The sequence below is a fragment of the Oncorhynchus mykiss genome, chromosome 15, assembly GCF_057628025.1.
Source record: "Oncorhynchus mykiss isolate SJ-2025 chromosome 15, ASM5762802v1, whole genome shotgun sequence".
Taxonomy (NCBI): Eukaryota; Metazoa; Chordata; class Actinopteri; order Salmoniformes; family Salmonidae; genus Oncorhynchus; species Oncorhynchus mykiss.
The window spans coordinates 38,791,896-38,807,525 of record NC_143036.1 but is presented as its reverse complement, the minus strand read 5'-3'; the positions used below and the strand labels follow the sequence as shown (position 1 = coordinate 38,807,525).

Here is a 15,630-nt window from a genome sequence, read left to right as displayed (position 1 = left end):
AGCAATTAACACTTGTAGCTAGTATAATGGGACCTTAACAAAATCAGATCCATCAACAGGTACTTGAGGCAGGGTGCATACATTTTCGCACTGGTCCCCCGTGGGTATCAAACACACAACCCTGGTGTTGAAAGCACCACACTCTATCCACTGAGCCACATGGGACACTGTTTCTCTCTGCTGTTGAAAGGACCTCAGCATGTTTGTAGTATGGGTTTGTACTAGAGGTCGACCGATTAGTTTTCGAATAGTTTTCACAACTATCGGAAATTTGTATTTTTGGCCGTTTTTTTTTTTTTACACCTTTATTTAATCTTTATTTAACTAGAAAAGTCAGTTAAGAACACATTCTTATTTTCAATGACGGCCTAGGAACAGTGGGTTAACTGCCTCGTTCAGGGGCAAAATGACAGATTTTCACCTTGTCAGCGCGGGGGATCCAATCTTGCAACCTTACTGTTAACTAGTCCAACGCAATAACGATCTGCCTCTCTCGTTGCACTCCACAAGGAGACTGCCTGTTACGTGAATGCAGTAAGCCAAGGTAAGTTGCTAGCTAGCATTAAACTTATCTTATAAAAACAATCAATCAGTCATAATCACTAGTTAACTACACATGGTTGATGATATTGCTAGATATTATCTAGCGTGTCCTGCGTTGAATATAATCTGACTGAGCATACAAGTATCTAAGTATCTGACTGAGCGGTGGTAGGCAGAAGCAGGCGCGTAAACATTCATTCAAACAGCACTTTCTTTGCGTTTTGCCAGCAGCTCTTTGTTGTGCGTTAAGCATTGCGCTGTTTATGACTTCAAGCCTATCAACTCCCGAGATGAGGCTGGTGTAACCGTAGTGAAATGGCTAGCTAGTTAGCGCTCGCTAATAGCGTTTCAAACGTCACTCGCTCTGAGCCTTGGAGTGGTTGTTTCCCTTGCTCTGCATGGGTAACGCTGCTTTGAGGGTGGCTGTTGTCGTTGTGTTCCTGGTTCGAGCCCAGGGAGGAGCGAGGAGAGGGACGGTAGTTATACTGTTACACTGGCAATACTAAAGTGCCTATAAGCACATCCAATAGTCAGAGGTTAATGAAATACAACTGGTATAGAGGGAAATAGTCCTATAATAACTACAACCTAAAACTTCTTACCTGGGAACATTGAAGACTCATGTTAAAAGGAACCACCAGCTTTCATATGTTCTCATGTTCTGAGCAAGGAACTTAAACGTTAGCTTACCTTACATGGCACATATTGCACTTTTACTTTCTTCTCCAACACTTTGTTTTTGCATTACTTAAACCAAATTGAACATGTTTCATTATTTATTTGAGGCTGAATTGATTTTATTGATGTATTATTTTAAGTTAAAATAAGTGTTCATTCAGTATTGTTGTAATTGTCATTATTACAAATAAAAAATATAAAAAATCGGCCAAATAATCGGTATCAGCTTTTTTTTTGGTCCTCCAATAATCGGTATCGACGTTGAAAAATCATAATCGGTCGCCCTCTAGTTTGTACTGTTGTATAGGGATCTAGGCTTTGAATGGTGAATTTGAACCCCTCTCTTTCCTCTCCACTTGCCTCCCCTATCACTCTCCTTTCACCCCCCCTGCCCACTTTCCTTTCCTCTTTCATCCCCCTTTTCTTCTCCTCCGTAGAGTCTTCTGTCCGTCCATGACACGGTAGCCCAGAAGAGTTATGACCCCGATCTGCCTCCGTTGCCCGATGACATCGATGATGACGAGGAGTCAGTGAAGATCATACGGCTGGTCAAGAACAAGGAGCCTCTCGTAAGTCCCCCTCACAACACACACACATACACACACAATGATGAGGAGTCCGTGAAGATCATACGGCTGGTCAAAAACAAGGAGCCTCTCATAAAACCCCCTCACAACAACGATAACAACAACAACATGTTCCCTGTATTCTTCAATGTGAGATGGTGCTACTCTGTACCTGGAGTCTGGCGAACCAGATGTGGCAACTTTGTAATGTTCTGTGAATCAGTCTGGCCCATGAACAGTATCTGTTTGGTTTCCTCCCTTGTGGTGCTCTCATCACGCTCCCAGCTCACATCCATATAGCGATGTCTGACCCCAACAACAACATCAGTGGCAGCAGCATGATCTGCGTCCCAAATGGCATCCTATTCCCTACATAGTGCACTACTTTTGACCAGAGACCTATCGGCTCTGGTTAAAAGTAGTGCAGTGTAAATGGAATAGGGTGCCATTTGGGATGCAACCAATGTCTTGGCCTGGTTCCCTTTCTCACTCTCATCCTTTACATCCAGCTCCAGTTCCTCCTCTCCCCACTGAGAGACATACCACACATTCCCCTGGTCAGCCCTGCTCTGCTCTCTCTCTCACATACACACATGCTTCACACATATGCCGACATGTGACAAACACGCGCGCACACACACACACACAGTCTTGTACAGCTAACCTTGTGGGGACACAATTCAGTCCCATTCAAAATCCTATTTTCCCGAACCCCCAAACCTAACCCTAACCTGTACTCTTACCCTAATACAAAAACCTAACCTTAACCCTAACCCTTAACCTAACCCTAGCTCCGAACCTCAAACCGAATTCTAACACTAAGTCTAACCATAATCCTAAACCCCCTAGAATTTTACCTTGTGGGGACGAACTAGATGTCCCTAGTTGGTCAAATATTTGTTTATTTACTATTCTTGTGGGGACACGTCAACACATATATATATATACACACACACACACACACACACACACACACACACACACACACACACACACACACACACACACACACACACACACACACACACACACACACACACACATAAGCTCTGCTGGCAAACAGCCACACCTCTTTGTGGTCAGCTGGTGGGTCTGGTCTCTCACCCCCTCCTCTCTTTCGCTCTCATCCCTCTTTCTCTCATCCACCATCCCTCTCCCTTTTTCTTTCTACTACCATCTATCTTTGCATCCTCTCTCATTAGCTTTCTCTCCGTATCTTCTCTTTCTTTAACTCATCCTTTATTTCTGAATCCTCTCTTTTTCTCAGACTTTCTCTCTCAACCTGTATTCCAACTCACTTTTTCCATCCATCCATCCATCCATCCATCCATCCATCCCTCTCTCTCTCTCATCCAGTCTTTCACTCTTTCCATCCATCCATCCATCCATCCATCCATCCATCCATCCATCCATCCATCCATCCCTCTCTCTCTCATCCAGTCTTTCACTCTTACCATCCATCCATCCATCCATCCATCCATCCATCCCTCTCTCTCTCTCTCATCCAGTCTTTCAACCAATCTCACCCCCCCCCCCCCCCCCCCCCCCCCCCCCCGCCACCATCACGGTCCTGACCTCAGTGTCCTGTCTGGCATGGCAGTTCTCTTCCTGTCCCACTCCCTCCGGGCTCGCGGTCTGTCACAGAGCTCTGTCATCAGAGTGCCACCCTTTGTTGTGTGTGGAGGCCACGGCCCTCTTTGATCTGGTGTGTGTGTGTGTGTGCTACAGTAACAGTAGTGTCCTGTCTTGGCTGGTCTTGCTTTATTTTGAGGTTCCATTGAGGTTTTCTCAGACCTTTATTTGGCTCTGTGCCTGCCCGCCGTCTCACCTCCCCTCTCCCCTCCCCTCTAACCACACCTCAGGGAACCGGCGAGGAACAGAACACACCTAAAGTCAATTTGGATTCCAGCCTTCCCCTTGCATGTTCCAGTTCCCCCGGCTGGTCACTGTAATAAGTGGCTTTCAGTTCACTCAGTCAGTCCCTCTGGCTCTGGAATGTTCTCTAGCTCCTTATTGTTTTTACTCTGCTATTGTTTTTTCCAGCCCACTACTACTACTACTAGGGCTGATGTAAGTAAGGTCACATCTCAGAAACCATAATGTGATTTACACACAGGCCAAGGTCAGGTTTAATTGTCAGGTTGCATTTTTCACTAGCCAGCTTGTCACATGTCAGCTTGTTTTTCTCTTCTGACTGTATTTGGATCCTTAGAGGTCAACTCTGAAACATGAATTTGGAATGTGTGATGATGTTGTTTTGGCAGTACAATAGTATCAAAGGGTTTTATGTTGACGAAACACTGAAGTGTTATAAAATGTGTTATACGTGTACAGAGTGATTTAATGTCAAGGGGTCCAAGCCTATTGGCCATTCAGTCTGTGGCTTATCCGTCCGTCCCCCAGCACAGTGTGGTTTCATCTCATGTTTGGGCTGCCCTCTCACTGCCTGAAGGACCCTTATTGTGCTCTAATTGAGGCTTGGCAGTGGTACAGGAGGAGGATTCCTGTGTTTGCTAGCTGTCTGCAACTGAAAACAAAACAATACATTCCAATGGAGCCTCCAACCGACTTTTGGCCACCCGCTGTCCGTCTTCCAGAAATGTCACGTCTGAACGTTTGATGGTGATGATTCTATTTGCATGCGGCGAGCTGGTGGCGACTCGGGCGGAGAGGGAAGGGCCTAGCACCTATGCTGATGAGAGAGCCAATTCAGGGCTGCTGCCCACTCCGTGGTCTGAGTCTGGTCTGGGCCATCTCAAAGAGCCACCGCCTTCATTTCCCAGTGTTCCTCTCTCTCTCTCTCTCTGTAATCACGCTCCTGCCAGAACTTCACACGGTAGCCCTCCCTCCTCTGGAGCAGCAGCGCTGTGAGTGGACGGTGTGGGTTGGTTGACCACTGTTGTTCACTACTCTGGGTGACTCACTCACTGACTGTAGACTGGAGAGAGCACTGTGGCCATAGGCTGTCTGTAGTCTGCACGCCACAACCGCAACCAGGGCTGGGTAACTTATAATAACCCATAGCTTTGCAATGAGGAAATAACTGTGTTTACTTTGTAAGATATCCAATCCAAATATTACAATATCTATATGGCATCATCATTACTGTAGCTCCAACCCCAACTGATTTTTTTCCTTCTTTCAGATAGACCTGTATTGAAATTAAATTAAATAACAGTAAACAATCATTCAGACATAAGGTTTGGGAAGAGGAGGATCCCACCTTCAGTGATTGTACCTTTCATCTCTTTCTCTATGTCAGACAATTAGGAGTGAAACCATTAAGGCAGTACTCTAGCAACACCGCCATTTTAGCATTTCTGCCAATAAAGGCCCCAAATTGTGTAGGGTCTTCATCTTGCACTGCACCAAATTGACTTGGACGTGTCTTTTCCCATCGCTGCAACTCCCCTACGGACTCAGGAGAGACGAAGGTCGAGAGCCATGCGTCCTCCTAAACATGACCCTGCCAAGCCGCACTGCTTCTTGACATACTGCTCCCTTAACCCGGAAGCCAGTCACACCAACGTGTCAGAGGAAACATCGTCTAGCTGGCGACCTAGGTCAGCTTGCAGGTGCCCCGCCAAACCCTCCCTTAACCCAGACAACACTGGGCCAATTGTGCGCCACCTCATGGGTCTCCCGGTCACGGCCTAAGACTGAACCCGGGTCTGTAGTGACACTTCAAGCACTGCGACACAGTGCCTTAGACCGCAGGGCTGCTCAGGAGGCCTGGATGTGCCTTTTAACTTGCAATTTGACATAATCAGCCTGAAATTCTCACACTTGACATCATAACAAGAGCACTGTACAGTATTGAGGTCATTTATTTCCCGTCTCTCTTTCTCTCTTTGCATGTTTTGGCTTTATCTTCAGGGGACTGTTTCATAGTTAGCATGCTGAGGCCCTTACTGGTGACTCATCCATTAGCTTAATTGTGATTAGTTGAGTGGATTGTATTCGGTAGCTCTGATTAATTGCTATCATTTTTCACGCTGTGACTTCATACCGTAAAAACTCCATATTTCTTTTCAAATCAAATGTATTTATATAGCCCTTCTTACGTCAGCTGATATATCAAAGTGCTATACAGAAACCCAGCCTAAAACCCCAAACAGCAAGCAATGCAGGTGTAGAAGCACGGTGGCTAGGAAAAACTCCCTAGAAAGGCCGAAACCTAGAGAGGAACCAGGCTATGAGGGGTGGCCAGTCTTCTTCTGGCTGTACCGGGTGGAGATTATAACAGAACATGGCCAAGATGTTCAAATGTTCATAAATGACCAGCATGGTCAAATAATAGTAATCACAGTGAACAGCAGCACGGCCAGGTGGACTGGGGTCAACAAAGAGTCATCATGCCAGGTAGTCCTGAGGCATGGTCCTAGGGCTCAGGTCCTCCGAGAGAGAGAGAAAGAAATAAAGAAAGAGAGAAAGAGAGAATTAGAGAGAGCATACTTAAATTCACACAGGACACCGGATAATTCAGGAGAAATACTCCAGATATAACAGACTGACCCTAGCCCCCCGACACACAAACTACTGCAGCATAAATACTGGAGGCTGAGACATTAGGGGTCAGGAGACACTGTGGCCCCATCCGATGATACCCCATGACAGAGCCAAACAGGTAGGGTATAACCCCACCCACTTTGTCAAAGCACAGCCCCCACACCACTAGAGGGACATCTTCAACCACCAACTTACCATCCTGAGACAAGGCCGAGTATAGCAGCGGACCTTTTTCTTTACCCCCCCCCAGTCCATTCTTTGGCACCCGCTGTAACCCAAACCTTTTGTTTTATTAGGTCCAATGTCGGGACAATGAAATAATGAAGTTTGAATAGAGAGAGGCATAAACATGTGGGTGCTGCCTGCTCCAGAAATAAGGCCAGACGTTTATTTTTATTGGAAGAATGTGTTATTTTGGATTAGGTTACCCAAAACTACATTTGAGTGGAACGAACACAAGAGTTGCGTCAAGACCAACTTCTGTCTCCTCTGAGCACCGGGATATAGTGTGTACGTCCCAAATGGCATCCTATTCCCTATAATGTGCATTACTTTTTATCAAGGCCCATAGGCCTTCTGGTGATAAAGGGGCTGAGTACAGACTGCCTAATATAAGCGCTGTAGACAACAGCCAGAGTTGCCAGGATGGGAGAGAAGCACTGGCGTTACATAATTCAACCTCCCCAAGCCAGGAGCCTAAGGAGCCGAGAGAGAGAGAGAGAGACAAACGCCTCACCACACCATCTTCATCCTGCATCTTTGAAAAGAAAGTACAAATAATTGTAAAAGTAGTGAAAAATGAATCAACAGAGATACCGCAGGCATTAGGTCTGACCGTTGGATAGTCTGAAAACATTAGGGAGAATCCAGGGCTGTCCCAAATGGCACCCTGTTTCCTATAAAGTGCATTACCTTTGCCTGTTCAAATTTAGTGCACTATATAGAGATTATGGTGTCATTTGGGACTTAAGCAAGGCTGTGGTCGATGTGTCCTGCTCCTCTCATTTGGCTGTTTTTAAACCCTGTCATGACGCAGATGTAAATAGCAGATTGGAGATGCTTGCTGTGTTTTCCCCGCTGTTTTATGTTTTTTATGGCTCGCTCTACTCCACTGCTCTCTCTGTGCCATTCTCTTGTGGATCCCTTCATCTCTACACATCTATTGCGCTACGCTACTGTTCAAAAGTTTGCGGTCACTTTGTTTTTGAAAGAAAAGCAACATTGTTAATGTTGTAAATGACTATTGTAGCTTGAAACGGCAGATTTTTTTTTATTGAATATCTACATAGGCGTACAGAGGCCCATTATCAGCAACCATCACTCCTGTGCTCCAATGGCACGTTGTGTTAGCTAATCCAGTTTTATCCTTTTAAAACGCTAATTGATCATTAGAAAACACTTTTGCAATTAAGTTATCACAGGTAAAAACTGTAGTGCTGATTAAAGAAGCAATAAAATGGACCTTCTTTAGACTAGTGGAGCATCAGCATTTGTGGGTTCGATTACAGGCTCAAAACGGCCAGAAACAAATACATTTCTTCTGAAACTCATCAGTTTATTCTTGTTCTAAGAAATGAAGCCTATTCCATGCGAGAAATGGCCAAGAAACTAAAGATCTCGTATAACTCTCTGTACTACTCCCTTCACAGAACAGCGCAAACTGGCCCTAACCAGAATAGAAAGATGAGTGGGAGGCCCCGGTGCACAAGATGGGAAAAAGAACACAGACACTGAACAGAGGAACTCCAGAGTCACCTCTTTTCTTTCAAAAACAAGGACATTTCTAAGTGACCCCAAACTTTTGAACGCGAGTGTATCGCCCTTTATTTGTCTCTGTCTGTCTGCCTGTCTGTCTGTCTGTCTGTCTGTCTGTCTGTCTGTCTGTCTGTCTGTCTGTCTGTCTGTCTGTCTGTCTGTCTGTCTGTCAGTTGTTCTGACTGTTTGTCCGTCTCTTCTTTCCCTCTCTCTGTTGTCCTTTTGTTTGTGTGCATCAGTTTTTCACTTTTTTAAAAGACTGGGAAAAGACGCTGGTCCACCACCTTGTGTGTATCCCAAATGGCACCCTATTCCCTATAGTGTATTACTTTTGACCAGAACCAAACCCCAGGGCCCTAGTCAAAAGAAGTATGATAAATGGGAATCAGTGTGCCATTTGGAATACAGTCCTTTCCATCATGCACCTCAATCCGCCCAGATGTCCGTCTAGACCCCCAGACACCCGAACCTCCATCTCCAGGTTGTTAAGCATCATTAGGAGCTGTCAAAACACCAGGCCAGGAACCTGACAGGATCATTGTCACTTTCCTTTCCTTTCTCCTCTCTTTCTCTCTCTCTCTCTCTCTCTCTCGATTGGGTTTCCCATTAAGAGCGACTGTGCCAAGGAAAATACTCTCCATACCAAGGGCATCATCTCCTGTGTGGGTGTCGGGCTCTTCCAGGGCCATGCCATCCAGTTGGCCCTTGCCAACCTAGTCGACTGCCCTGTACTTAATCAATACAACTTGTGACCTTCACTCTAGATGCCTGGTGGATCAGCTGGACTTCTCGTTAAGAACACTGAACTTGTCTTTGAGTCTACGATGTTCATTTTAAATGTTTTAGAGTGCTACCTACCAGATCTTCCAAGAAAGAACTAAAGAATGACTTGCATCACAATCAGATATTGACATGTAAAAAAACACACAAAAATGTTTTTTCCATCTGGTCTTCAGGAGGGCACTCCTTTAGTCTTCACTTCACCATTCTGACACCATTAGAGCTGGATTGCTCCTACTGCCTCATCTCTTCTTTTGTCTCAGAGTCGTAAACACATGCAGAGAATCAGATCGGATAATCAATCAATTAGATAATACCCACCCATCACTCTCTGTCTGTCTCTGTGTCTCAATGGAATCCAAATACCGTTGGCTTGACTATGAACTTTATGCTTGGAGAGCTTATGGAGAAGCTTATGTTATTTTCGACTGTAGTCAATGAAAGTGGTACACAATGGCACTGCAGCCGTTTAAAACATAATTTGAGGATGTTCCCTTTTTTTCTATTTACATTAGGGTTTGGAAATCAAGTCGTTTGTAACGCCACTCTGTGGGATTCATGGAGCAGTAGATGAGATTAGGGTAGGCAGGCAGGACCCATGTTAGTGTTTTACAGATAGAGTTGTGTGCTATAAAACCCATACATCTTTCATTTGATGGATGAGCTGGGGGTTTGGTGCTTTGTGAAGAAGATGGAGCGTTCTCGAATGTTCTGGAGTGTAAAACATGAGGAAACATCTGGAGCGTCCTGGTTCCATGGTGGTATAGGATTGGATCACTTCAATTTGGAACTGGCAGTAGTTTGTGTCCGGAGCGTTTGGTTCCATGGTGGTATAGCATGTGTCCATCATCTCTTTAACCTGTCTAGCGGAACACCCCGCAACAGTCAGTGAAAGTGCAGGGCGCCAAATTCAAAACACCATTTTAAAGATAAACACCATACACCATTTTAAAGATAAAATTCTCGTTAATCCAGCCAGTGTCTGATTTCAAAAAGGATTTACAGCGAAAGCACCACAAACGATTGTTAGGTCACCACCAAGCCACAGAAAAACACAGCCATTTTTTCCAGCCAAAGAGAGGAGTCACAAAAAGCAGAAATAGAGATAAAATGAATCACTAACCTTTGATGATCTTCATCAGATGACACTCATAGGAATTCATGTTACACAACACATGTATGTTTTTACAGAGTTTACATTGGCGCGCTACGTTCACTAGTTCTAAAACATGAGGTGATATTGCAGAGAGCCACATCAATTTACAGAAATACTCATATAAACATTGATAAAGGTACTGTAATGACGTTTGTCTGTACGAGAGGCGGACCAAAGCGCAGCGTGGCTGTTTTGATTCATGTTTTAATAAATAACTTCACATGAACAAACTAATAAAAACAAGAAATGTGAAAACGCAAAACAGTCCTATCCTGTGACAACAAACACAGTGACAGGAACAATCACCCACAAACACACAGTGACACCCAGGCTACCTAAGTATGATTATCAATCAGAGACAACTAATGACACCTGCCTCTGATTGAGAACCATACTAGGCCGAAACATAGAAATACCCAAATCATAGAAAAACAAACATAGACTGCCCACCCAACTCACGCCCTGACCATACTAATTACATACAAAACAAAGGAAATAGAGGTCAGAACGTGACAGTACCCCCCCCCCAAAGGTGCGGACTCCGGCCGCAAAACCTTGACCAATAGGGGAGGGTCTGGGTGGGCGTCTGTCCGCGGTGGCGGCTCTGGCGCGGGACGCGGACCCCACTTCACCATTGTCTTAGTCCACCTTATTGTCCGCCTCCGTGGCTTTCTCACCATGGCCACCCTTCTCAATGACCCCACTGGACAGAGGGGCTGCTTGGGACAGAGGGGCAGCTCGGGACAGAGGTGAAGCAGCTGCTCGGGACAGAGGGACAACTGCTCGGGACAGAGGAGCAGCTGCTCGGGACAGAGGGGCGGCAGCTGCTCGGGACAGAGGGGCGGCAGCTGCTCGGGACAGAGGGGCGGCAGCTGCTCGGGACAGAGGGGCAGCTGCTCGGGCGGCCCCTGGCTGACTGGCGGCACTGGCGGCCCCTGGCTTACTGGCGGCCCCTGGCTGACTGGCGGCACTGGCGGCCCCTGGCTTACTGGCGGCCCCTGGCTGACTGCCGGCACTGGCGGCCCCTGGCTGACTGCCGGCACTGGCGGCCCCTGGCTGACTGGCGGCACTGGCGGCCCCTGGCTGACGGGCGGCACTGGCGGCCCCTGGCTGACGGGCGGCACTGGCGGCCCCTGGCTGACGGGCGGCACTGGCGGCTCCTGGCAGACGGGCGGCACTGGCGGCTCCTGGCAGACGGGCGGCACTGGCGGCGCTGGGCAGACGGGCGGCACTGATCGGCGCTGGGCAGACGGGCGGCACTGGCGGCGCTGGGCAGATGGGCGGCACTGGCGACGCTGGGCGGCACTGGCGGCGCTGGGCAGACGGGCGGCACTGGCGCCGCTGGGCAGACGGGCGGCACTGGCGGCGCTGGGCAGACGGGCGGCACTGGCGGCGCTGGAGAGGAGGAAGGCTCTGGAAGCGCCGGACTGAGTAGCTCTCGTAGCGCCGAACAGGCGGGAGACTCCGGCAGCGCTGGACAGGAGGAAGGCTCTGGTAGCGCCGGAGAGGCGGGAGACACGGGCTGCGCTGGAGAGGAGGGAGCCCCTGTAAGGATGGGCCGGAGAGACAGCCTGGTACGGGGTTACCCGGTTGAATGGTCCCGGTCGCCCTGCCAGTGCGGCGAGGTGGAATAGCCCGCACTGGGCTATGCAGGCGAACCGGGGACACCGTGCGCAAGGCTGGTGCCATGTAAGCCGGCCGGCCCTGGAGACCAGATGCGTAGAGCCGGCTTCATGGCACTTGGCTCGATGCCCACTCTATCCCGGCCGATACGCGGAGCTGGAATGTACCGCACCGGGCTGTGCACCCGCACTGGGGACACCGTGCGCTCCACAGCATAACACAGTGCCTGCCCGGTCTCTCTAGCCCCCCGGTAACCACAGGAAGTTGGCTCAGGTCTCCTACCTGGCGTAGCCATACTCCCTGTTAGCCCCCCCCCCCAAGAAATTTTTGGGGCTGACTCTCAGGCTTCCATCCACGACGCCGCGCTGCCTCCTCATACCGGCGCCTCTCCGCTTTCGCCGCCTCCCGTTCTTCCTTGGGGCGGCGATATTCTCCTGGCTGAGCCCAGGGTCCTTTACCATCCAAATCTTCCTCCCATGTCCATTTCTCCAAATAGTGCAGCCTCTCCCACTGCTGCTGCTGCTGCTCCTGTTGCTGCTGCCTCTGTTGCTTCTCCTGCTGCTCCTCTTGCCGTTGCCCGTTACCACGCCGCTTGGTCCTGTTGGGGTGGGTGATTCTGTAATGACGTTCGTCTGTACGAGAGGCGGACCAAAGCGCAGCGTGGTTGTTTTGATTCATGTTTTAATAAATAACTTCACATGAACAAACTAACAAAAACAAGAAATGTGAAAACGCAAAACAGTCCTATCCTGTGACAACAAACACAGTGACAGGAACAATCACCCACAAACACACAGTGACACCCAGGCTACCTAAGTATGATTCTCAATCAGAGACAACTAATGACACCTGCCTCTGATTGAGAACCATACTAGGCCGAAACATAGAAATACCCAAATCATAGAAAAACAAACATAGACTGCCCACCCAACTCACGCCCTGACCATACTAACTACATACAAAACAAAGGAAATAGAGGTCAGAACGTGACAGGTACAACTATTATACATGGACATTTAGATAAACTTCTCCTTAATGCAACCGCTGTGTCAGATTTCAAAAAAATCTACGGAGAATTAAACCATGCAATAATCCTTTAGACAACGAAGCAGCCAAAAAGATACTGGGTAGGCAACATTACTCAGAAATAGCATTTTAAATATTCACTTACCTTTGATGATCTTCATCAGAATGCACTCCCAGGAATCCCAGTTCCACCATAAATGTTTGTTTTGTTCGATAATGTCCATCAGTTTTGTCCAAATATCTTCCTTTTTTAGGGCGTTTGGTAAACAAATCCAAAAGCAAATCAGGTCGCGCCGAACGTCGGATGAAAAGTAAAAAAAGTTCAGTTAAAGCCCGTAGAAACATGCCAACCTAAGTATGGAATCAATCTTTAGGACAATTCCTTTGTCTGTACAAATTAAGTGTAACGTAGCTACCTTTCACGTGAGAGCGGCAGACCGAGACTGTGGCACTCTGCCAGACCACTCATTCAAAGAGCCCTTATGAGCCCCTCCTTTTGAGTAGAATCCTCAAAACAGGTTCTAAATACTGTTGACATCTAGTGGAAGCCTTGGGAAGTGAAACATAACTAATATGACCCTGTATCTTCAATGGGGCTGACTTGAAAAACTACAAACCTCAGATTTCCCACTTCCTGGTTGGATTTTTTCTCAGATTTTGGCCTGCCATATGAGTTCTGTTATACTCACAGACATCATTCAAACAGTTTTAGAAAATTAGTGTTTCTAAGTCAGAGTGTTTTAGAGTCAGTGTTTTCTATCCAATACTAATAATAATATGCATATATTAGCATCTTGGACAGAGTAGAAGGCAGTTCACTCTGGGCACGCTATTCATCCAAAAGTGAAAATGCTGCCCCCTATCCCAAAAAGGTTAACATGCAGCCTATTAGATGTGTAACTTTGTGTGTTTGTCCACACAGTAGTTTCAGTTCCGCCTAATTATGTCTAGTCACTGGCCAAATGTATTAAATTACCAACATTTTTGTTAATTGTTACCTCACCTGATGTGGCGATTAGGTGGCTGGTGGAGTCTTTGAAAGAAACCCAGACCCACCACCCACCACAGGTTAGCTGTAGAGGTCATGGCCAGTTCTCTGGGTTTGTGTCTATAATGTGTGACAGCCCCTATTTAATCTAGCTCATGCCAGTCTGGTAAGTGATCCACACTCATAGCCTCAGAACACCCCACATCACAGAAACGTTATTACCATGTTCCCATATTGATCTCAAGGCACACTGAGACCATTTCCTATCATCTGTAATCTTAAACGCCGAGATGGTTTCAGGCCTCTAGAACTTTCCCACCTTGTTTTTATCACCTCTAGTTGCTTCCTCTCCCCAAGGTATGACCCAAGTTCTGTACTTCAGCATTCCTTTGGTGTGGCATTGCGAGAGTCAGGGCTGAGGTTGGGGAATGTGTGCGTTATTGGCTGTCGCTGTGCGGCGCACCTTGTGTGTTGCCAGGTCACTTATGGAAATGAGATATGACATGTGAAAGTGCTGTTTTCTTGGCGAGGTCATTTCAGGAGAAAACACTAAACAATCCCAGAGAGAGACTAGAGGCACAACAACTTTGTAATTTTAGTTGTATACACACACACACACACACACATACACACACACACACACACACACACACCTCAGGGCAGAAGTAGCAACCCAGGCAGGCCCAGTTAGGGGATTGAGCATAAGCATACATGCTGGCTCTTACACACTGTGAATCCTGGGTTGCGACTTAACACACAAGCACCTGTCTGAAATACTGAGGTGGGCCTGCTAAATATGTTTTCTCAGAGTGTGTAATGACTCTATCATAACATTAAGAGCCTGTGAAGGGAAGGAGGGGGGGGGGCACACACCAACACACAGTATCTGGCAGTCTCAGCTCGTCCTTGGAATGTCCCCTGTAATTATCATGATAATTACCCACAATTTTCCTTTTTCTCATAATACCTGTTAATTACACTCCCAGGTCAAGAGCAGGGTTAAGGAAATAAAATAGGACATTTTAGCCTGAGTTTCTCTGGGTAGGTTTTTATTGGTTGTAATCACAAGTGATTTAATAAAAGAGGTGGAGAGGCATGCAACAGGTCACCCAGCGAGAATAGTGAGACAGCAAACAGCAGACACACACACACATACAGGAGCAGTCATTGTGGCATGAAATACTAGGAGAAAAATCGTTTAACATAGCTTAAAGTACCCTTTTCTCTCTCTCTCTCTCTGGCTTCTCTCTGTTTCACTGACAGTAAGGTCTTTCATCTGCTGAGTACTACGCTAAGAAGTAACACATTCTTTACTGCACTTTATTATAATGTAGGCCTACCAAAATTAATTACGAACTTCATCCCCAATCATGACCACATACATTAATTACAGTATTACCTGAGTACCGCTTTTCTTTCTTTCATTCCGTTTTTTTAGACAATGCTGTGTAATGTCTTGGTGGGAAGAAGTGTGCAAGGCCTCATAAATGCGTATTGGCTCTGTTTCTGAATGATTCTATATGTTGTAGGGACGATATGCCATCCGTCTGTCTGAAGTCTGACGTAAGGCTGAATTGCACACTTTTACACGTAAAGATATGATTGGAGTTAATTGCGTTTTAATGTCCAGGAGGCCTTGTTTCCATTGTGATTCTATTTTCCCATGGTCAACATCTGGCTAGAGCAGAATGCCAGCATGTGGTTTCCACTACATTTATATTTATATCCTAAATACTTCAGTCAACACGGTGGCGGGCGGACTTGCCGGTGCGGCCGGGCCGGAACGAGAGTTTATTGTCGCCGTTACACTTTGCTGTTAAGTGACATCATGTCAAAACACGTTCTCTCCCCCGGCCCGACCACTTGCATTTGTTTTTTCTTGTCTCGTTCAATTTGGAGGGAAACATAACGTTTGTTGAATGCCACGGTCTCAGACGCCGTTCCCGGGACAATGTTATGAGTGGTCGTTACGGGCCGAGGGATGTGTGTGTGAAATGGAGACGCCT

General features: G+C 46.9%; 1 protein-coding gene and 2 long non-coding RNA genes across 8 annotated transcripts in view; 2 read left to right on the top strand and 1 right to left on the bottom strand.

Annotated features, from left to right (window-relative positions):
• LOC149977452 (uncharacterized) overlaps positions 1-15,630 on the top strand; it is a 1,012,103-nt gene that overhangs the window by 460,155 nt on the left and 536,318 nt on the right. The window lies entirely within an intron of this gene.
• LOC110490036 (MAGUK p55 subfamily member 7) overlaps positions 1-15,630 on the top strand; it is a 268,418-nt gene that overhangs the window by 148,441 nt on the left and 104,347 nt on the right. For all 6 annotated transcript variants that reach the window (XR_016486670.1, XM_036944340.2, XM_036944342.2 and 3 more), the window contains one exon: positions 1,659-1,790. Coding sequence is in view for 5 of the 6 variants with exons in the window: in XM_036944340.2 (XP_036800235.2) it covers positions 1,659-1,790 (132 nt within the window). In the remaining variant the exon portion in view is untranslated. The remainder of the gene's footprint in view (positions 1-1,658; positions 1,791-15,630) is intronic.
• LOC149977454 (uncharacterized) overlaps positions 6,155-15,630 on the bottom strand; it is a 130,174-nt gene continuing 120,698 nt past the window's right edge. Inside the window, exon 3 of the long non-coding RNA XR_016486675.1 lies at positions 6,155-6,182. This is a non-coding gene — a long non-coding RNA (uncharacterized LOC149977454). The remainder of the gene's footprint in view (positions 6,183-15,630) is intronic.